Raw genomic sequence first — 20,765 nt, 5'->3', positions numbered from 1 at the left:
TCTCCCTCCTCCGACTCTGGGCTCCCATTGGCTCCGAGGACTCAGGGCCCGTTCGCTGGGCTTGGCGACTGGCGAATTCTTCCTTCCTCGGGTTAGGGTCCCGGGCTGGGAAACTGGTTCCGAACCCAACGGAACCCAGCGCCGGGCGACGCCGGGTCACGTGGCCGGCGGCCTCATGACGTGCCGGCTGCGGGGCGTCATCGTGACGTTCGGGCGAGCCGCCGAGTGGCCGCGCTACCTCTGCCACCTCCGCCACCTGTGCGGCCGCGGTGCTATCATGGACCTGGGACCCATGCGCAAGAGTTACCGCGGGGACCGAGAGGTGCCGCCGCCGGCAGGGGCGACCGCAGGGTCGGGGGAACAGGAGTCTGTCTTCTCCGGAGGGGAAGGGAGTGGGAGGAACCCTGCGGGGTTTCTGGGGTCACCCCCGAGGGAGAAGGGGGAGAGTGTTCAAAAACCACCAACGGGCAGGGGTTCTGGGGGAAAGGAGGATTAAGATGGGCTTGAGAGGCAGCCCGTGCGGTGGAGCCGGCCTGGGCTGGAACCTTGCAAGTCACTGGGTGCAGCGCCCTGGGCAGTTTACTTAACCTCTCTGGGTTTCCTCACCTGTGAAGTGATCGTCCCTGCCTCCCGGGGATGTGAGGGACTTGGCTGTTTGTGAAGTGCTTAGAACACTGATCTGCAGCTTATCCATGATAAGGAAGTAACACACGGAGGAAGAGGGGGGGACGCCTCCAGCTCTTGCTGCCTCCAGTCCCTTCGCTTACCACTTGGAGAAGTTCTCTTCCTTTTCCCTCCTCAGGAGAGGAGCCAAGAGCAGTGTTTTGGAATTGCGGCCCAGAGCCATAGTTACCAAATCTGGCTGCATGAGAGCATTTCTGGACATGCTTGTTAAAGAGGCAGTTTTTCATTAAACCTCAGACCTACTGAATAAGAATTTATGGGGTGGAGCCCAGGAATCTGTCGTGTTTTTAGGCTCCCCAGGTGGTAGGTTTGGCACCCATGACATGAAATCCTGATTCGTCTGTCACTAGCTGTGGGACCTGGCAATTATTCTGCCTTTTTATGCCTCTGTCCTCACCTGTAAGGTGGGGCCAACAGAATTTACTTCCTGGGTACTGTTTTTTGTTTTGTTTTGTTTTGTTTTTAAGATTTAAAAAAATTTTTCCTTTTCTCCCAAAGCCCCCCTGTACATAGTTGTGTATTTTTAGTTGTGGGTCCTTCTAGTTGTGGCATGTGGGACGCCACCTCAGCGTGGCCTGATGAGTGGTGCCACGACCGCGCCCAGGATTTGAACTGGCGAAACCCTGGGCCGCCGAAGCGGAGCATGTGAACTTAACCACTTGGCCACGGGGCCAGCCCCCTGGGTACTGTTTTTTGTTACGAGGTCATTGTTATGAGGATAAATGAGTTAATATTTGAAACGTGCCTAGAACGGTGCCACATACACAGTGAGTGCTATATGCGTTTATTAAATGAAATAAAACTCCCTTCCCAGGCATTCGAGGAGGCTCAGCTGACTTCCCTGGACCCCATGAAGCAGTTTGCTGCCTGGTTCGAGGAGGCTGTTCAGTGTCCTGACATAGGGGAAGCCAATGCCATGTGTCTGGCTACCTGCACCAGGTGGGCACAGCCGTGGCATCTTCTGTGGGCGGGTACAGATGGGGGAGGAAACTTAGGAAGCTCTCAGTTTGATAGATGCCAACTTTATGGTTCTAGCTCTGTTATTAACTTGCTGTGTGGCCTCAGGCAAGTTTCTTGTCCTCTCTGGGCCTCAGCATCTTTACCTATAAACCAAAGATCAGACTTCCCTCAATTCCATTTCAGTGATAAAATGCAGCGCCTCATTCATCTCTGCCCTTGATGCACCCACACACACCCTTGCCCCTCTCATCTCCTGACTACCCTATTCCCGTCTGCACTTTAGGGGCTGCATCTCCTGGGACCTCTCCGTGAAGCTCTCTCCCTCTCTTGAAACCTAGCACAGTGCTTGGCTGTATTGTTCATTTGGTAACCAATCAGATACCCCCTGAGACAGCTCTGGTGTTAGCCTCTCACTCAACTCTTCTTGTCCCCCATCACGAGTGTAAGACTCTTGTGCTGTGGCCCTGGGTTTCCCCCGAGCTCTGGGCAGAGGATCTGATCTAACTGCCCTTCCAGTGGTCCCTGAGCATTGGCTGATTGCGGCCCTTAGAACCTTGTCGCTTTGCTAGGGCCGCCATCACGAAATACCACAGACTGGGCGGCTTCAGCAGCAGCAGTTGATTTTCTCCCAGTTGCAGAAGCCAGAAGTCCGCGATCAAGGTGCCGTCAGAGTTAGTTTTAGTGAGGCCTCTCTTCCTGGCTTGCAGATGGCCGCCCTGTCGCTGTGTCCTCACATGGCCTTTCCTTTATGCACACAGGGAGGGAGAGCGAGCGAGCTCCCTCTCCCTCGTGTCTCTTCCTCTTCTTATAAGGACACCAGTCCTTTCTGAGTAGAGTCCTGCCCTTATGACCTTATTGAACATTCCTTACTTCCCTAAAGGCCCAATCTCCAAATGCAGTCGCATTGGGGGTTAGGGTGTCAACATAGGATCTTAGGGGGACACAGTTCAGTCTATCACAGGGCCCCCGGCAGTGGTGTCAGACATGCACCCCGAGGACAGATCTCCAGCAAGCAAGTGAGAATGTGTGGCCTGAGTGCCCAGACGGAGCCAAATAGGGGCACACAGCTATAGGACTGCTCAGACATCCTGTGGGGCGGGATGGTAGCGAGGACATTGAGATGGGCTCTGACTGCTGTGCTCTGCTCTTTGCCCCAGAGATGGGAAGCCCTCTGCCCGCATGGTGCTGCTGAAGGGCTTCGGCAAGGATGGCTTCCGTTTCTTCACTAACTTCGAGAGTCGAAAGGGAAAAGAGCTGGTGAGGGTTCGGGATAAATCCATCCCCGGCCTGGAGGGTCCAGCCGTCCCCTCCCGGGTCACCTTCTCATGACGCCCTCGCCCCGCCCCACCTGCCGTCTGTGCTCAGGTGTAGGCCTGCCTGCGGGCCTTTGCACCTGCCGTTCTCTTTGCCGTGAATGAGTGCTCTCTAACCCCCCTTGCTTCTGTCATCCCTTTAGCTAAGTAACTCCTGTTCTTGGGTCTCAGCCCCTACGTTCCCGCGTCAGGAAAGCCGTCCTCGAGTCCTCTGCTGAGTCGGCCCTCGCACCGTTTGCTGTTCTCATAACTTGTAACTTTCCTTTCTGCCGTTTTTTCAGTTTCTATCTATGCATTTATTTATGTGATTAATGTTTGTGTCCTCTGCTAAACGGTGAGCTCCGTGGGGCAGAGGCTGCATCTGTTGCATCTCTGTTACACCCCCACCATTGCTCCTGGGGTCCAGCCAAGGTGGCACATGGTGTGCATTCGGCTCATGAATCCAAATGAGTAGCCCTCCCTGAGTCCGGTACAGCCACACATGTGTTTCTGAGGACTTGCAAGTCTGTGGGAGAGAAATGGCAAAGCCTCACTTTGGAGTCCAACCGGCTTAGGTTTCCAGTGCAGCTCTACCACTTACTGTGTGAACTTGGGCACATTACTTAACCTCTCTGAGCCTGTATCCACCCCTGTAAAAGTAGGCCTGCCTTTGAGAGTTTAAATGAGATACTACAGCAGATGCATCTGCTGTGGGCCTGCAGGCTGCAGACTTCCTGCCCTCCCACCGCATTCCAGGGGTGCCCTCCTTGCTGTGCTGATGGCTGTCTGTGGATTCTCTTTCATTTCCAGGACTCTAATCCCTTTGCTTCCCTCGTCTTCTACTGGGAGCCCCTAAACCGTCAGGTGAGTGAGCATTCTCTGGACAGCCTGGAGTGGGCTGAGTTGGGAGGGGCCTGAGTTTATAGATGAGCCCAGTGGAGGTCTGCAGGCTGCACAAACATCCAGCCTCTCAGAGAGCTCTCAGTTAGCTGGGCTCGTTGGAGCCAGCAGTGGTGGGGCAGTGGATAAGGAGGGGAGAGAGAATGGGGCCTGTGCTGGTAGGGAGGGAAGGCGACATCGAATGCCATCTAGCCAGGGCCATGCCTGAGCAGGTGCGTGTGGAGGGCCCCGTGAAGAAGCTGCCTGAGGAGGAGGCCGAAAGCTACTTCCACTCCCGCCCCAAGAGCAGCCAGATTGGGGCTGTGGTCAGTCACCAGAGTTCCGTGATCCCCGATCGGGAGGTGAGTGTGGCTCCTCCTTAGCCCTCCGCGTGGTGAGGGCCCTGACTCGTCCCCAGAGGCTGTCCCTACAGGATGCTAGTGCCCTCTCTAGCAAAGTGAAAAGGATGGTCTCCCTGGGGGAACGCGGATGGGGAGCTGGGAAGCGGCCCTCCTGTGTCTGTCTGACCCTCCCATTGGACTGTGCTCCTAGGGGACAGAGGCCAGCCAGCCTCAGTCACTTGTGTCCCCAGGGCCTGGCACAGAGTACATACTCAGTAAGTGGTTATTAAGTGAATCATTGACCAGGTCTGGCCCTTCCTCCATCTCCTTCCCCTGGACAGTATCTGAGAAAGAAAAACGAGGAACTGGAGCAGCTCTACCAGGAACGAGAGGTGCCAAAGCCAAAATACTGGTGAGTGATACCTGGTGGTCATCTCGAAAGGGACACCAGGACCCTCACATTTCCTTGAAGCCTCCCTGTCTGTGGAATCACACGTCTCCTCCTCCCTGTCAACCCTGGTCAGATACCTCCCAGCAACTTCCTTCGAGGGGCCCTGGGATGGTGTTGGGAGAGTGACACGGTTGGAAAAATGCACAGAGCCCCGAAACCTCTGCTTCTCCTTGTAGGGGCGGCTATGTCCTGTACCCACAGGTGATGGAGTTCTGGCAGGGCCAAACCAACCGCCTGCATGACCGGATCATCTTTCGGCGAGGCCTCCAGACAGGAGACTCCCCTTTGGGGCCCATGACCCACCGCGGGGAGGAAGGCTGGCTCTATGAGAGACTTGCGCCCTGACTCCCAATCTGCCGGCACTGACGGGAGCTGGGGCCGGGCGCTAAGAGAGGGTGTGGGACGGGAGCCAGGCCCTTCTAAACTCAACCCATTTCCCTCCCCAACCCTTATATTTAGGGCTCTTCAGAGTTCATTCTCCGAGCTCTCAGTTCTCAGTGGGCTCTCAATTAGCTGGTCTAGTGGAGTGTGACAGTGGCATAGACAATCACAGGTGGAAAATAATCCCATATTTTCTTGACCTTGACTATGATTTATTGGGACAATTCCCTCTAGGGGTAGCAGTTGGTGTGGTTCCCTTTTCTGGTGACACAGCTTGGGTCGCAGCAGCCCTGTCTGTTACCATGTGACTGAGTCATACTGACCAAAGCCAGTTGGTCCCATCATAGGCACCCAAGCCAATCTAGCCAATTGGTTTTCCCTGTCAACGATTTGAAACTTGAAATGGAGAGACCCAGAGCGTGGGAGTCATTGCAGCCAAATCAGCAATGGCAGCTAAGAAGCAAGAGCTCTGCTGCTCTTTGTAATTCCCTGAGGGGCCCTGGGTCTCTCCTCCCCATGTCTGGGCTGTGCAACTCCCCCTCCTGCCTCAATCCCCGCTATCTCTAAAAAAAAAAAATTGGGGGCATAAATCAGCCGGAATCGATGTCTGTTGCTTGCAACCAAAAGAACCTTAACTAACTCATTTATTAATACATATTTTTTTATAGGACTTACCCTACTGATTGATAGCTGCCTTTCATTACCTGAAGCCCAGCAATGCAGAAAAAAGATGAAATCTATTCCCCGTAGTCCAAAGGGCCCGTGGGTGGAAGTTGCATGGAAATAGATTTCATCTGAATATGGGGAGGGATTTCAAATAATTGGGGCTAAGAGGGCTGCCTGTTCGGTAGTGAGTGTTCCGTCACTGGAAGTATTCAGTGCCAGTCAGTTAGGAGTTTTGTAGAAGGGATTCCTGTGCTGGTACCTAGGGGCCAGGAAGATTTTAATCAAGCTTTACTTTCCATGTTTGTTTATGAAAACTATATATGTGTGTATATGTACGTACATATATATATTTAATAGATATTTTTTATTTTCCAGGTAGAATTAAATTATTGTAGAGATTATCCTTTCTGATTACTCATACATGCCCCTCCCCTTCACCCCCCCCACTGATGATGACTCTTAGACCACTGGCTTCGTCCATGCTGGAATTACCCAGGGAGCTTGAAAAACCCTGATGCCTGGGTCCCACCCTCAGGCGTGATTTAACTCATCTGAGTGCAGCCTGGGCTTTGGGAAATTTCAAAGCTCCCCAGGGAATTCGGTGCACCCAAGGTTGAGACCTCTAGTCTAGATCCTTGCTACTCGTGGCGTGGTCCACAGGCCAGCAGCATCAGTATCACTTGGGAACCCACCCCAGACCCACTGAGTCCCATTCTGCATTTAACAAGACCCCCTAGGTGACCAGATGCACCAGCCTCAACCCCTAAACCAACGACCTCCCACCCTCACAATGGGGTTCTTCAGTGAGTCTCAGCTGAGGCCTGTGCTGAACTGTATTTGCTTTCCCTGAGCACAAATCTAGTGACTAGCAACAGCCTGGATGAGTGGCCTACAGGCTTCGGAGAGGAGCCAGGCTGGGTAAATGTTTGCTGTGACTGAGCCAGGATCAGAGAACTGACTATTGTTTGTGCATGTTGGCATTGAACTTACCACTCTGTAAACTGTGCTTCATTCCTCTGGAAGGGCGTGTGCTTCAGTGCCTGTTATTGACCGGCTCTTCCAAGGGTGGCCCTCTGGGTTTGATCCCCCCTTAAGCCTGAGTGCAGGAAGGCACAACGCTAACCTGTGGCCATCTACAGGCGAGGGGCCTGGGGCGCCCTTCCCTGCCTGGTCCTGTTTGTGTTATTGGTGGCTGTGTTTCCCCCCAGCTTTGAGGCTGGTCTCGTCTGTTCCTTTCCTGTTCTCTGTCCGACAGTCACTGTGCCAAGTCTGTAATAAAAGCTTGTCAGCCGTGCATGACATTAATGTTCAACCTGGCTTGGTCTTGCCCCCACCCCCGAGGTTGGGGGGCAGCTGGGGAATTTAAGTGACCCTCACCTCCTTCTCTTCTCCAGGTAGGTCCAGGTTGGGTGTCCAGCAGGGGGAGCCCACTACCTGGGGTTGGCCCCTTCTGGGCAGCGCAGGCCAGTTCTAGCCGCCCCTCCTGCTTCCCCCTTCCCCTCCTTGGGTTGTGTCCCAGTGAAACTGTGGTCGATAACCCGTAGCCTCTCCTGGCTCCTGCACATATTTGCACTCTCGGTTCCTCCTCCAGCTCCTCCTCCAGCCGAGTGAAAATCTGCCGCTGCCTGGGCTCTGACTCCCTGGGCAGCCTGATCCCCCTTTGACTTTTAGCACCCCACCATCCATCGATCCCCCAGCTTAGGGATATATGTGGAATTTCCCTGGAAGATTTCTGTGGACATCAATTTTGGGGCTATGGAGAAGGGTTGCATGCATGAGGCAGAGGGGCCACAAACCCTCTCACCTAAGAGGGGCAATGGTGGCAACATGGTGCCAGTATCGGGTAGAACCATGGGTTGGCGGCCCAGGGCCCAGCCTCATCCCCCGCCTCGCCTCAGGGAACCCCAGGATGGGTTGAAGTGGCAGGTCCCTACAGTCTGGGGTCTCAGGGGACACTCAGCCTCAAAGCTGGTTGCGTTTCCCCCACTGGTTCCAGAGTCTGTACAGCACCCTCTAATGGTGCTCACCTCCCAGGATGCCAAGGCCCAGGTATGGCCTGCTGTCACCCACCTCCCCTCCTCCAGAAGGTGACTGTGCTCCTGGCCTAGTTCTGAGCCTCAGTTTCCCGTCTGCCCCTGCTCCCAGCAATTGAAAATCAAGCGTGGCAGGGGCTGTGTGGTACAGTGGTCACGTGCACAGGCCAGCTGTGGCTGCAGTCCTGGCCCCACCACTGCGAGCCTGCCTGATCTAGGGCGAGAGACTTAACACCTAGGGCGAGGAACGAGGACCGGGAAGTCTCTAAGCCTCAGCTACCCCACCTGGAAAGTGGGGTGATGACAGCACCTGTCTCAGGTGATTAGCGGATTAAGTGAGGAACCTCTGGAGTACTTGCCACAGGGCTCGGTTGTAAGCCCTCTGCAAACATCAGCAGGGCTGATTAACACAGGGCAGGGCTGGCGTGTGGGGAAGGCCTCTCCTCCACCAGAGGCTTTGTGGATTGGGAAACTGGTGGGACCCTAGAAAGATCCATGTGGTGGGGAGGGATGGGGAAGAGGCCTTGGGAAGGCAGCACACCCGAGCCACCTCCCTCCCTCCTGGCTCCTGATCTTCCTCACTCATCCTCTGAGTTCCCCCTGGCCTGGGCGAGGCCACCTAACAAAGGCCCCCTTGTCTGGGTCTGTTTGTTTTGGTAATAAATTTCCTGAGTAACGCTCCCTGGGGTGGGGTGGCCCAGCAGCCTGCAAGGAGCTGACCTGGAAGCTGCAGGACCACATTGTTTAGTTGCCACCTTAGTCTCTCCCTGTTCCCACCATGAGCCGCAGAGATTTGGCCAATGTTTTTCCAATTCCCAGCTCCTGGAGCTTGAGAAAGAGCTGGACCTAACAGCACAGGGAGCAAGCTGTCTCCTCTCCTTTGAAGGGAAGCTGCGGGCTATGGTGGAGCTCCTGAGTAAAGGAAACAGGCAAGGAAACCAATATGAACTGAGCGCGTCCTCCGGGACTACTTATAGGCTACTTAATACTGACCACTCCCTGGGAAATAGGTATTACTGCAGCCCCTTTAGGGAAGAGGAAACTGAGGCTCAGAGGAAGCTGGGTCTTTTTAATGTTCCCCAAATCACCCAGCTACTAAGGGGTGGAACCAGAATTTGAATCCTGATCCCACACTGAACCACTGCAACTTTGGGGTCAGTCTCCACAGGTCTGCTCCATTCTCTTCGCGCTCCTGCTGGCCTCTCTGCAGACCAGAAGGAACTGCCCGTCGAGGTGGAACTAGCTCTTTCCTTTGCTTTCTCCATCCCCAGACGCTAAGGATGACTTGGTGGTGAAATTAGCGTCTCAGTGACTCCATTTTCACACCCAGGGACCCTGCCTGAAGCTTGAAAGGAACAGATTGAGCACAATGTTCCACGTGAAGGGAGTAAAGGCGTGAAAAGCAGTCATCTCAATAAATGCAAGACAAGAGCATAAATAGGTTCTCTGCTTTGGCAGCATTGTTTATTACAAAGAGAGAAACCTACAATTATTTTTCTAAAGAAAATTCAAGGCTCACTCATTTCTGGGGCTGATCCATCTTCAATACTCATAGGGGAAGGAGAGGGAAGAACGGGCTGCCTGTAGCCTCTACCAGAGCTTCCGCGCCGTCCCCCGCCCCTAGTTTTTTTTTTTAAGATTTTATTTTTCCTTTTTCTCCCAAAGTCCCCTGGTACATAGTTGTGTATTCTTTAGTTGTGGCATGTGGGATGCTGCCTCAGCATGGCTTGATGAGCGGTGCCATGTCCATGCCCAGGATCCGAACCAGCGAAACCCTGGGCTGCTACATCAGAGTGCGCGAACTTAACCACTCGGCCACGGGGCAGGCCCCCCTAGTTTGGATTCAGGCCAATGCAGCTTTCCTTTGAGGATGTGTGCAGGGACCCTCGGGGTCCCTCATCTGGCCTTCTGCAGAACTCCCCGAGGAGTGCCAGGGTCCTCCACCCCCTACATACCTGGGGGTGAAGCTCCAGGAAGTTTCCCACCCTTGTTAGGAGGTGAGCTCAAGTTCAGTGTCTCCGCCTCCAGCTCCAGGAAACCACCCCCCATCACGTGGCTTCTGGAAAATGTGCTCTCCGAATTGGTCCAGAAAACAGTCACAGGTAGAGAAAGTAGAAGGAGCAGCAATTCAAACTCACCCTTGACCCTGTGCCCTGGGAGGAGGTGACGTCGGTTGGCTCCCTCTCTCCATTCCTGGCCATGCCCGTCTCCCTGCGGGTGCTGCCACCACTTCCAGGAGGGCTGTCCTTCCTGGGGGGACTTTTCATCCTTGCACCAGAATTCGTGGTGGAGGAGGGTGGGAAAACCCTGGGATCTCCCAGGCCTTCCAGAAAGCTGGGGCACATAAATATAACCCTAAAACCAGACATTTCCTGCGAGCAGGCAACTGCCTCCATGGCTTCAGCTGCGGCCAGAGGCCAGCGTGGCATGCTCCTGTCTCAGATCCAGCTGATGGCAGGGAGTGGGGAGGCACTAGCACCCTCCTTGGCCCCCTTCACTGTCCTTTGCCCTCCCTCTCTTCAAAGAGGTTGGGGTTCTCTGCCAACGTGGCTCGGACTTTGCTCTTCTCCTTGAAGCGGCCAGAGTGGGAGACTTTGACATGCTTGCCCTTGGTGTTCTTGTCCACAATCTTCCCCAGGCGGGTGTTAAAGTTGCCGTTGGGGCCCTCACTGTCAGGCCTTGGGGTCTCCGCGCCGCCCTCTGTTTGGGCGTAGGTCTCAGGGATCTCATACAGCACCTTGGGAGTGGATTTCTTTTTCCTGAGGAACGTCAGCTTCCACCAACCAACTTCAGTCATGGCGTTCCCTGAGCCAAGGGTGGGGCCTTCTGCAGGAGCAGAGCAGGAGAGAGAGGGGAGTCAGTGGGGAGAAGGGGGTGCCTTGGAGCAGCCCTCTCTAGACCCCTAATCATGGGCTATTTTCATAGCACAGGCTTGAAAGAATTGAAGGCAGGGCCAGATGAACCCAGGACTCAGGGAAATGATACAAGGAGAAGAGCGTGGGGTCTGGGAAGGGGCGGCTGAGTCAATATTGATGAGGAAGCCGCACGAGCCTGGTGGAGGGGCAGGGGGACAGCCATACCCCAGGCCACACACAGGGCTGCAGGAAGGTGGACAGCTCGTCCAGGTCACACAGCATCCAGGCCTTTGACACTCTTCCCAAACTCTCCTCACTACACCACCAGGCCCTGCAGCCAGGAGTGAGCAGTGGTCAGCTGGGATCAGCAGGACAGAAAGACCCTGTGCATTTTGTTGAAATTCATTACAGAATTAAAATTTGTGATGCTTGGAGTAATTTGGACTTCCTGGTGGTGACAGCGGGACCACAGGAGCTGCTGGGCTTTTTCTAAGGGGAAGGAACCTCCGGCTGAGAGTGGGAAGTCCTGGGGACGGTTCCAGCCTCGTGACCTCTGGAAAAGTACTTCTCTGGACCTCAGCATCCTCATCTAACCCTTTCAGTCCTAATATTTAGCTCTGACGTTAATGCCTGCCCAGAGGTAGACACGCTTTGCAAAGTAAAACTTATAACAGTAATAATTACCGAGGGATGGCTTCCTTCGCCCCACCTCTGCCACCTGGCCCTAGCTTCCATGAGGACAGGGGTTTGAAGGAGAGCGGGAAATTTGGAAGGCGGTTTAGTGGGGCCAGGAGGTACAAGTGAGATATTGTTATCACAGGCTGGACCCTCCATAAGGAGACCCAACAGAGGTGGGGCGGGCGACTGAAATCCAGGCTTCTCCACTGACGAGCAATGTGCCCTGACACGGATGTGGCCTCACTTTTTACTAATTTCCACAAAGCTGCTGTCTGAGTTAACGGAAGTTCTGGGAGAGGCGTTGCCTGGGCATGGCAAGAAGAGAGAGCAGACTAGAGGAATTCAGATCAGTGAAGGAGCAGGCAGGGTGACGAGAAATGGAGGCGTCTCTGGGCCTGGAGAGGTTGGTGGTCTGGTCTCAGGAGTCCTGGGTGCAGCTGTGAAACATCCCGGGGAGGAAGGACAATGGCCACAGTGCACCAGAAAGCTGGGCGGTCAGCTGGTGCAAGCACAGGCAAATATATCACCTCCTTTTAAAAACCGATGGTCTAAACTACATTTTGTTTATTTATTTATTTATTTTTAAGATGGGCACCTGAGCTAACAACTGTTGCCAATGTTCTCTTTTTTTTCTGCTTTTTCTCCCCAAATTCCCCTACTACATAGTTGCATATTTTAGTTGTGGGTCCTTGTAGTTGTGGCATGTGGGATGCCGCCTCAACTTGGCCTGATGAGTGGTGCCACGTCCGCGCCCAGTATCCGAACCCGCGAAACCCTGGGTCACCAAAGCGGAGTGTGTCAACTTAACCACTCGGCCATGGGGCCGGCCCCTAAACTACATTTTAAAAGAGACCAGAAAGAACTATGACAAATGATTGATAGTGGTTTTCTTTATGTAGAGGAAATAGGGGATGTTTCTCCCCTCTATTTTTCTGATTTCTAGATTTTTCATAATGAGTATGGATGCTTTTAAGAGGGGGAGCATATCAAATTTACAAGAAATGAAAGCCAGATGCTGGCCTAGGCTTGGAAAGAGTTAAGTGCCTGCATCCATGGCCCCCTTGCTGCTGTTGTTCCCTGTCCTTCCATATATCCATCCCCTTGCCCAGAGCTCGTGCCCAGTGGATTCCTTCCCACCTCTTTGTCCAGGAAGCAGATCCCATATGGCCAGCTCTGTCCCTGTAGCTGAGCTCAAGCAGCCAGAGAAGCCCAAGGGGATCTTGTGCAGCTCCCACTTAGAAAGGGCAGGAGTGGCTGAGAGAGGCCAGATAAATACCTTCAGGGTACCCTGGAGAGGTGAGCGCCCCAAGGGGACAGCCTGAGAGGTTTGCTTTGGCCGCTTGCCCCACCTGGGCTTAGCACAGCCTTGCACAGAACTCGGTGTTCCAGAAGGGGTTTCTGGTAGGAGTTCTGGGGAGGGCCGGGAAGGAGGGACAGGGCGCTTGCTTGGCCTGTGGGTGCCCCAGTTGCTGCCTGGTCTGAGGTGAGGCCCACGGCCCCACCACCGCCCATCCAGGGCTGCCAAGGAACTTGAGGAGTGGAGGATCCAGCTCCTGGCCCAGACTGCCTACCTCCACGAGAGGAAGTGGCCCTGCTGCGCCGTTTAAAATAGACCTGCTTTACCAGGTATTTCAAGTTGGCATTCGCAGGGCTTAACTCTCCTTGGAGTGAAGGGAGCGACAGGTCACAGGGAACTTGTCAGAAAACCATAGAGAGAGTTGGAAACAGCCCTTGGAGCCTGCTCTGGGGCCTCCACCATAGCACCAAGGCATCGGCGCCTTTGTCTGCTGGCCTTGAACTCTCGTCCCTCTAGGATGCTTTCAGCCAGGCCTTGCTGTCCCTTCTGTCCAGGAGGACATGTGAGCACCAGTAAGCAGATGTTTGCCCCTTTAGGCGAGAGTGACATATGAAAATCTGATCTGCAGAACAGCTAAACAAGCAGACTATTTTTTGTTTTACAAAATAACCCAGCTACAAGATTCTTTTAAATAGTGAGCTACCCCACAGAGAGTGTAAAATCTGATTTGCTTTAAAAAAAAAAAAAGAAAGTGATGTAATAGCCAAACTTCCCAGCTATACCAAGTAGCAAAGAGCAAGATACTACGGCCACATGCCCACCCCTGATCACAGAAGGCTGAGGACACTGGGGGCAGGGGTGTACTTGGATTTCAAACAGACCTGGCACTTGGTAACATGTGGTGGGCCCTGTGGTCTGATGGGCAGGGCCCTGAGCTGGCCCTGCAGAGGGCTGGGCCCTTGCCCTGGGGCCTACATCTATGGATGATAGAAATTGGCCCCTGAGGATGCCAACTACACCTCTACTGTTGGCACAGCTTTGGACGCCACAAAGGGCCTCTCGGCACAGCCTGCCACCCCCTGCCTGTGGCATGCATGTGGGCACCCCTAGATGGGCCCTTCCACCCCAGTTGAGTTCTGTGAGCCGCTCTATGGGGCTTACCCAGACTGGGCTGGACCCTTTCGGAGCTGGACAAGTTAACCACTGACTGAGGTGGAGGTGCAGGGGTGGAAAGGGGTGTTGAGGGAGCAAGACAGCTTGTATGTTGTAAAACAAAACCCAGAACACCCACCTCCCATCCCTCTGCAGGGCCGCTGATGGCACTTCTCCACTCTGGATAAGACTGGGGTACCCTGGATAGGAACAGGGAGATGTTCCTACCAGACAGCCTGAAACATCCTCCAGGCTGGGGGATAGGAAGTGGTAGGCACCCGTTCAGCAAGAGTTAATAGAGAGCTGCTCTGGAGTGAAACTTTCCCAGAAGGAGCTCTGCTGGAGGCCTGGACTGACTCCAAGAAGCCAACGGGATGAGTCTGAGTTCTGCCTGCCCACCTTGGGAGAAATGGGGGCCGACATGCCTGGGATCCCCCTCCCGGCTAAGCTCGTCAGCCATGGAGGCAGAACTGGGTGCCCTGACTGGAGTCTGTGCCTTGGTTTCCCCACCCGCACACCCTCTGCCTGTACCTGTAGTCCGACTGCTCCGAGATGGAGGTGAGACTTTCCTTAGAGAAGGAGCTGAGTGTAGGAGCTGCCTGGGAGGGTGACTGGCGGAAGTGGGGGTGCCTCCGGGGTGCCACGCCAGGCAGGGCTCAGGCCGGGAGAGCTGGGTAGGAGCAGCTGCCCAGCAGGTGCTAGAGAAACAGGTGCAGGAGTGAGTACCTGCTCCTCTGCGGCTCCAGGAGTCAAGGTGAACCTGAAACCCAGCCCCTCCCGCTAAGTAAACAGCAGCAGAGGCTGGCTCGGCTGATGAATATTCATCACCCCAGAAATCCAATCCCATTGCCCCTGTACCCACCCAGAAGCCAGGGTCCTCCAGGGACCGCCTAGCCAGCAGGAGGGAGTCCCAAGGGAAGTCTGGGCTAGGGGCAACACGGGAGCCTCTCTCCTCAGTTTCCCACTCTCAGGTGCCTGGTTGCAGCCCCGGCTATAGCCAAGGTCACTCCCGCTCATCTCATCCTCCAAAGAGGCTCAGGCCCCTCTCCAGCTGGACCGCTCCTGGATGTTGCCCTGGGCACAACGGGGAAAGGGTTAAGAGCCGCTGCTCCCGTTGGCTTGGCAGACGGTGCATGCACCCAGCTCCTTTGAACTCTGGAGTCGAAACCAGTCCCTGGTTAAACTGGTTGGCAGACCGGTTCCCAGGCTGTCTGCTCAATGCTCCTCGGGCGTGCGCTGGGTGGGGGGCCGTGGTTTCCTCCTGACCTGAAGGGCCCCTCCTCAAGTCTTCCCAGGAGGTGGGGTGGGGAGCGGGCACTGGCCCCTCCTTGGGCCAGGCTCTCCGGACCCACCACTACCTGGAACATCCTCCTCCCCTCCTCCCTCACTTAGAGGTGGGCTTCAGGAGCCTTGAAATCATATGCAAAAGTCCCCGTGTGTGGGCAGAGGAGCATTTACTTTTCTGTACACAGGATCGTCCTTTTATCAGACTCTCAGAGAAAACAGGGACAGCTCCCCACCACCAAACGGAAACTTCGTTCAACTGCCCCCAAACTTCCAGCCATCCATTGGATGGGCCTTACTGGGTATTATAAGGTCGGCAAAACCTGGGGCAAGCTCTTGGGGAAGGAGGTGCTGGGGCCCTGGGGAGGCACGAAGAGAGGGAAAGCCAAGAAGGCAGGGTGTGGGCACACGCTGGGGGCGGGGCAGAGAGTGTGCACACAGAGGATGACGTCCTCACTGACCTGCAGCCACTGTCGTCATCGCTGCCCCCCCCCCCCCCGCAAACTTCCATTAACCAAGGTGTGTGCACCGTCATCAGAGGCTGCTCTTACAGGTGGCACCACGCCTTGGAGAAGGTCTTTGCAGCCACCCTTAGGTGGCCTGTTTGTGTTGCCTCTCCCCTGGGAGAGGCGTCACTGGGGAGTGGAAAACATCTGCGGCCTGTTCAGTGTCCCTGCAGCAGCTCCCTGGCCCGGTGCTGCCCAGCTCCCCTCCTCCATGGCCTGAGTGTGCATGTGCCAGGCTCGGAGCAAGCACCAGGGAGAGAAAAAGCATACAATTCCCCCTTCCCCTGGCTGCCCCCACAAGTTACATCTTAAATCCTAACTAACTCTCCAACCTGCCCCACCACCTCCAACCTCATTCTGCTTGGTTCAGCTTCTCGTGGCCTCTTGACTTCTTACTCCTCTCCATCCTGAATAGCCCCCTACACCCAGGCCTCAGGTGCACAGCTCTTCAAAGGCTCCCCGTGGCCCACAGTGGAACCCGCTCAGCCCGGCCTTCCTAGGATGAGGCCCCTGCTGCCTCCTCTCCCAGCCCTCCCCGAAATCCCACACTAGGCCCTTTCTCTGCCTCCCTTCCTGGGCACAGAGGCTAGGAAGGTGAGATTAGGAATTCGCGCTGTGCTCTAGGCCTCCCTCTGTGTAAACCAAGACAAACTCCTACTCATCCCTCAAGGCCCAAATTAATTATTATGTCTCCTACTCCACCAGGAATTTTCTTGCTTCTACAGAGCTTGCTCATATGCTTTTATTTAACACGATATATACCATAATTGATTATACCGTGTATGTGTACAGACACACATATAAAGTATTGTAATGATCTACTCATGTGTCTGTCTCCCTTTTAGAATTTTAGCTCCTTAAGCCCAGAATTACTTATCACTGATACAGACTTGACATATAGTAGGTACTCAATGCAAGTTTTTTTGTTTGTTTGTTTGTTTTGCTAAGGAAGATTCACCCTGAGCTGACATCTGTGCCAGTCTTCCTCTGTTTTGTATGTGGGTCGCCATCACAGCATGGCCACTGCTGAGTGGTGTAGGTCCATGCCTGGGAACAGAACCCGCAAACCTTGGCTGCTGAAGTGGAGTGTGCTGAACTTAACCACTATACCACAGGGGTGGCCCCAGTGCAAGCTTTAAAATGAGAAACAGATGTGTTGTCTTTACCCTAGGAAGTTCTGAATGTAGCCAGTTGCCTCTGTCCCACTCTCTCTGGGTTGGGTAAATGTGAGAGAAAACCCATTTCTTTTACTTCTTGCGGTTGCAGCTGCAGCAAGTTTGCTGTTAGTTAGCGTCTCCCTGGGGGGTTACGTGAATTGCAGGATGTTACTTTGCCAGGTCCCCCTGCCTCTGGTAAGCGTACACAGTTGTCCCAGGAAGGTACCCACAGCTTTCTAGATCTGCCACTTTCTCTCAAAGTCCAGTCTCTTTGAGAGTGGATGAGCCCAGAAGACACCAGAAAAGGCAAAAAACTCATTCTAGCTCAGGTGCTAGGAAGAGACCAGGAAGATGGTGGGATGGGCACCAGCCTGGGGGACAGTAACCACGGGGTAGGGCACCGTTTCTGTCTGGAATTGTACTGCAGGCATTCATTCCCCTGGACTCCAAAATCCAGGTCTTTCTGATGTCTGGGACCCGGGGGGCAGAATCCTGTTCTCTCAGCCCCCCACTGGAGAAGGAACCCCACCACAGTGGACAGGATTCAGTGTCGCCCACCTGTGGCCTGCCCTTCAGAGAACACTGCCAGAACTAGGTGCAGGCTATGGAGGGACCAGGCCGGGAAGTCAGGCCCAACCCCTGGCCTTTGGGAGATCTATTTCCGGGAGGAGCAGGGCTGGGAGAGGAGTTTGAGATAAGGCTATAAACTATGAATATCCATTAAGCAGCTCACCCGCCCACACACACACTGCTTTATGGCTTTATAAAATTGTTTACCTTTACCTGTACTTTCCTAAAACCAGGTTCAAGTACGACAGTCCATTATATGCAAACATGCAATGAGTAAAGTAAGATACACCCAAGGGAGCGCAAGGACCTTGTGCCCTGTGGGGCAGGGAGCCCCGGGGCCCCATTGGATTATGGATCACTCCTATCTTACTGACCTCTGCCCAGGCGAGCAGATCTAGGCTCCAGGGGTATTTCTTTCCCAAAGCAGGGAAAAGACAGGAGTTGTCATTCTCCTCAGCACTCCCCCTTCTCTGGCAGGCCAGGAAACTGGAGATCGTGGGGTGCCCGGCCGGGTGGAGGTGACAAGTGGGGCAAGAACAAAGGCTGGTCCCCGGGAGCCGTACCAGGTGCAGCCAGGAGGTTGGCAGGGGTGGCTGGAAGCTTGCGGCCCATGTGACCTCTTAATGCCCACCGCCACCCTGGGTGGATCCTCTAAGTGGCTACACCAACTTGCACCCCTAATAGAAAATTTCCGTTACTCTGCATTAGTTTCCTGGGGCTGCTGTAACACATTACCACAAACTTGTCAGCTTTAAACAACAGGAATTTATTCTCTTGCAGTTCTGGAGGTCAGAAGTTGGAAATCGATCTCACTGGCCAAGATGACGTTGTGCGCAGGGCCACGACCCCTCCCTCCAGTGGCTCCAGGGGCGAATCTGCTTCTCTTGCGGCTTCTGGTGGCTGTAGGCATTCCTCGGCTTGTGGCCATGTCACTCCGATCTCGGCCTCCTCCGTCCTCACATCCCCTTCTCCTCCGTCCTCACATCCCCTTCTCCTCTCTCCTTTGTCTAGTCTCCGTCTGCCTCTCTCTTATAAGAACACTTGTGACAGCATTTAGGGCCCACCCAGGTGGTCCAGGATGATCTCCTCGTCTCAAGATCCTTGACTTCATCACATCTGCAAAGACTCTTTTTCCAAATAAGGGACGTTCATAGTTTCCAGGGATTTGACGTGGACATCTGGGGTGGTGGTGTTCAGCTGGCCACGGTCTTCATTCTGGCCATCTCTGTATCATCAGACTGTGGTAGACAACGCGTGTGACACCCAGACCCCCTCTTTGAAGAAGGCTCATTGCCTTCCTCAGCAGGGGCCTCCAGCTGTCAGCTCCCTTAGGGTCTGCCTCAGTGGCACAGAGCCACCTCACCGAGGGCATGCCCTTCTGGGGCAGCCCGCATCTGGGGACATATTTCAGCCCCAGGAAGGACACTCTGAGGGGCAGCGGTCACTCCAGGGCTCACCAAACTGACCTGAACCTGTCAGGCCTGCGTCGCAGCTGGATTCCTCCTCTGCCCCATCCTCCTTCTGTCTGGTTTCTCACACAGGAAGTGATCCCTAATAAACATCTTGCCCCCAAAACTTCTCTTATTTCTGGAAAACACAGCCTGCAATGCCAACATTTTAATTTTTGCCATTATGATGGAAGTGCAATGGTAATCTCTGTGTCTTTTATATTTGCACTTCCCTAGAATACTGGATTGAATAGTGTCCCCCAAAATTCGTGTCCACGTAGAACCCCAGAACGTGACCTTATTTGGAAATAGGGTCTTTGCAGATGTAATTAGTTAAGATGAGATCATCCTGGATTAGGGCGGGACTTAAACCCGAGGACTAGTGTCCTTATCAGAGGAGAGACACAGAGACACAGGGAGAAGGCCAGGGGACGCGGAGACAGAGACCAGACGGATGCAGATGTCAGTCAAGGAGCACCAAGGATTGCCGGCCACCACCAGGAGCCAGGCCAGAGGCGTGGAACAGACTCTCCCTCAAAGCCCTGGAGGCACTCCACCCTGCTGACACCTCGATTTCAGACTTCTGACCTCCAGAACTGTGAGGGAATATATTTCTGTTGTTTTAAGGTACCCAGTGGTGGTAGTTTGTTACGGCAGCCCTGGCTAACTACCCACCTTGTTTCTAGTGAGCTTGAGCACATTTTCATACATATATTGGCCATCTGGGTTTCCTGTTCTTTGAAAGGATCCTTTTTTTCTCTCCTTTTTTTTGCTGAGGAAGATTCACTCTGAGCTAATATCTGTTCCAATCTTCCCCTATTTTTCAGTATGTGGGCCGCCAGCACAGCATGGCTGCTGACAGAGTGGTGTAGATCTGCGCCTGGGAACTGAACCCCAGCCGCTGAAGCGGAGCTCACCAAACTTAACCACTAGGCCACTGGGGATGGACCTATAGGATCCTTTTTTTTTTTTTTTTTTTGAGGAAGAGTAGCCCTGAGCTAACATCTGCTGCCAAGCCTCCTCTTTTTGCTGAGGAATACTGGAACTGAGCTAACATCCATGCCCATCTTCCTCTATTTTATGTGGGACGCCTACCACAGCATGGCTTGCCAAGCAGTGTGTATGTCTGCACCTGAATCTGAACCAGTGAACCCCGGGCTGCCGAAGCTGAATGTGCAAACTTAACTGCTGTGCCACCGGGCCAGCCCCTGAAAGGATCCTTTTTGAATGTGGGAACATTTCTTCACTTCCCCATATGATTGTTGTCCTTTTAGTATGCACTGACTACAACAATACAAATGCATTTATGAATTCCTAGACCCATTGCACAATTCTACAGCTTTCAGGTGATCTGCTGCCCACTGGTTGGGAACCCTGGTCTGCAGGATTAAATTTCAACCCTTTGTCACGGACCTGAGGGTTCTTCATGATCTCCCATGGCCAATCTCCTCAACCTAATTTCTCTCCACTCTCTCAGTAGACATCCCCTGCTCCCATAACAAACTTCTTCTGGAACAGCCACACTCTCTCTTACCTCTGTGCTTTATCCATGTTTTTCCCTCTTCCTAGAGTGACACCCAGCACTTCTGCTCGCCTCCTCTTCCTCTCCCTTCTGCCACAATTCACTCCCATCCTGCAAGGCTCAGCGCAAGTGTTACTCTTCCCAGGAGCCTGCTCTGATGGTTTTCCGTGCCTATCCCATGCCTTTATCCCCGAGTTGAGTTGGATAGTCCTTCTCTCTGCTCCCTTAGCGCTCTGAGCATACCTTTTATTTGGTTCTTGTGGATGTTTTTTGAGCACTGACTATGCATGAGCGCAGTACTAGGCTCTGGGCATGCTGTCATGGCATTTAGAGTGTGGTGGGCCCTTCATACACCATACTGTCACTTTCTTTTTTTTTTAAGATTTTATTTTTTTCCTTTTTCTCTCCAAAGCCCCCCAGTACATAATTGTATTTTCTTAGTTGTGGGTCCTTCTAGTTATGGCATGTGGGACGCTGCCTCAGCATGGTTTGATGAGCGGTGCCATGTCCGTGCCCAGGATTCGAACTGGTGAAACACTGGGCTGCCGTGGCAGAACGCACGAACTTAACCACTCAGCCACGGGGCTGGCACATACGGTCACTTTTTTT

General features: G+C 53.8%; 2 protein-coding genes across 3 annotated transcripts; one reads left to right on the top strand and one right to left on the bottom strand.

Annotated features, from left to right (window-relative positions):
* Nucleotides 1–48: 48 nt before the first annotated feature.
* Nucleotides 49–6,953, top strand: PNPO (pyridoxamine 5'-phosphate oxidase). The gene is made up of 7 exons (XM_046675056.1): nucleotides 49–322; nucleotides 1,499–1,623; nucleotides 2,802–2,901; nucleotides 3,747–3,800; nucleotides 4,049–4,177; nucleotides 4,498–4,568; nucleotides 4,784–6,953. Exons 1-7 carry the CDS (start codon nucleotides 176–178, stop codon nucleotides 4,950–4,952), a joined length of 795 nt encoding a protein of 264 aa, XP_046531012.1. The 5' UTR covers nucleotides 49–175; the 3' UTR covers nucleotides 4,953–6,953.
* Nucleotides 6,954–9,125: 2,172 nt separating this feature from the next.
* Nucleotides 9,126–15,140, bottom strand: PRR15L (proline rich 15 like). 2 transcript variants are annotated; one of them, XM_046674486.1, is made up of 3 exons: nucleotides 15,128–15,140; nucleotides 14,201–14,367; nucleotides 9,126–10,513 (listed from the first exon to the last, which is right to left on the bottom strand). In XM_046674486.1, exon 3 carries the CDS (start codon nucleotides 10,482–10,484, stop codon nucleotides 10,182–10,184), a length of 303 nt encoding a protein of 100 aa, XP_046530442.1. In that variant the 5' UTR covers nucleotides 10,485–10,513; nucleotides 14,201–14,367; nucleotides 15,128–15,140; the 3' UTR covers nucleotides 9,126–10,181. The 2 variants fall into 2 exon arrangements, with proteins under 2 accessions (XP_046530442.1, XP_046530440.1); XM_046674484.1 differs by lacking the exon at nucleotides 15,128–15,140 and adding an exon at nucleotides 14,532–15,078.
* Between the last annotated feature and the right edge of the window lie 5,625 nt (nucleotides 15,141–20,765).

This window comes from Equus quagga, chromosome 11, assembly GCF_021613505.1.
Source record: "Equus quagga isolate Etosha38 chromosome 11, UCLA_HA_Equagga_1.0, whole genome shotgun sequence".
Taxonomy (NCBI): Eukaryota; Metazoa; Chordata; class Mammalia; order Perissodactyla; family Equidae; genus Equus; species Equus quagga.
This window is presented reverse-complemented; position numbering and strand designations above follow the sequence as displayed.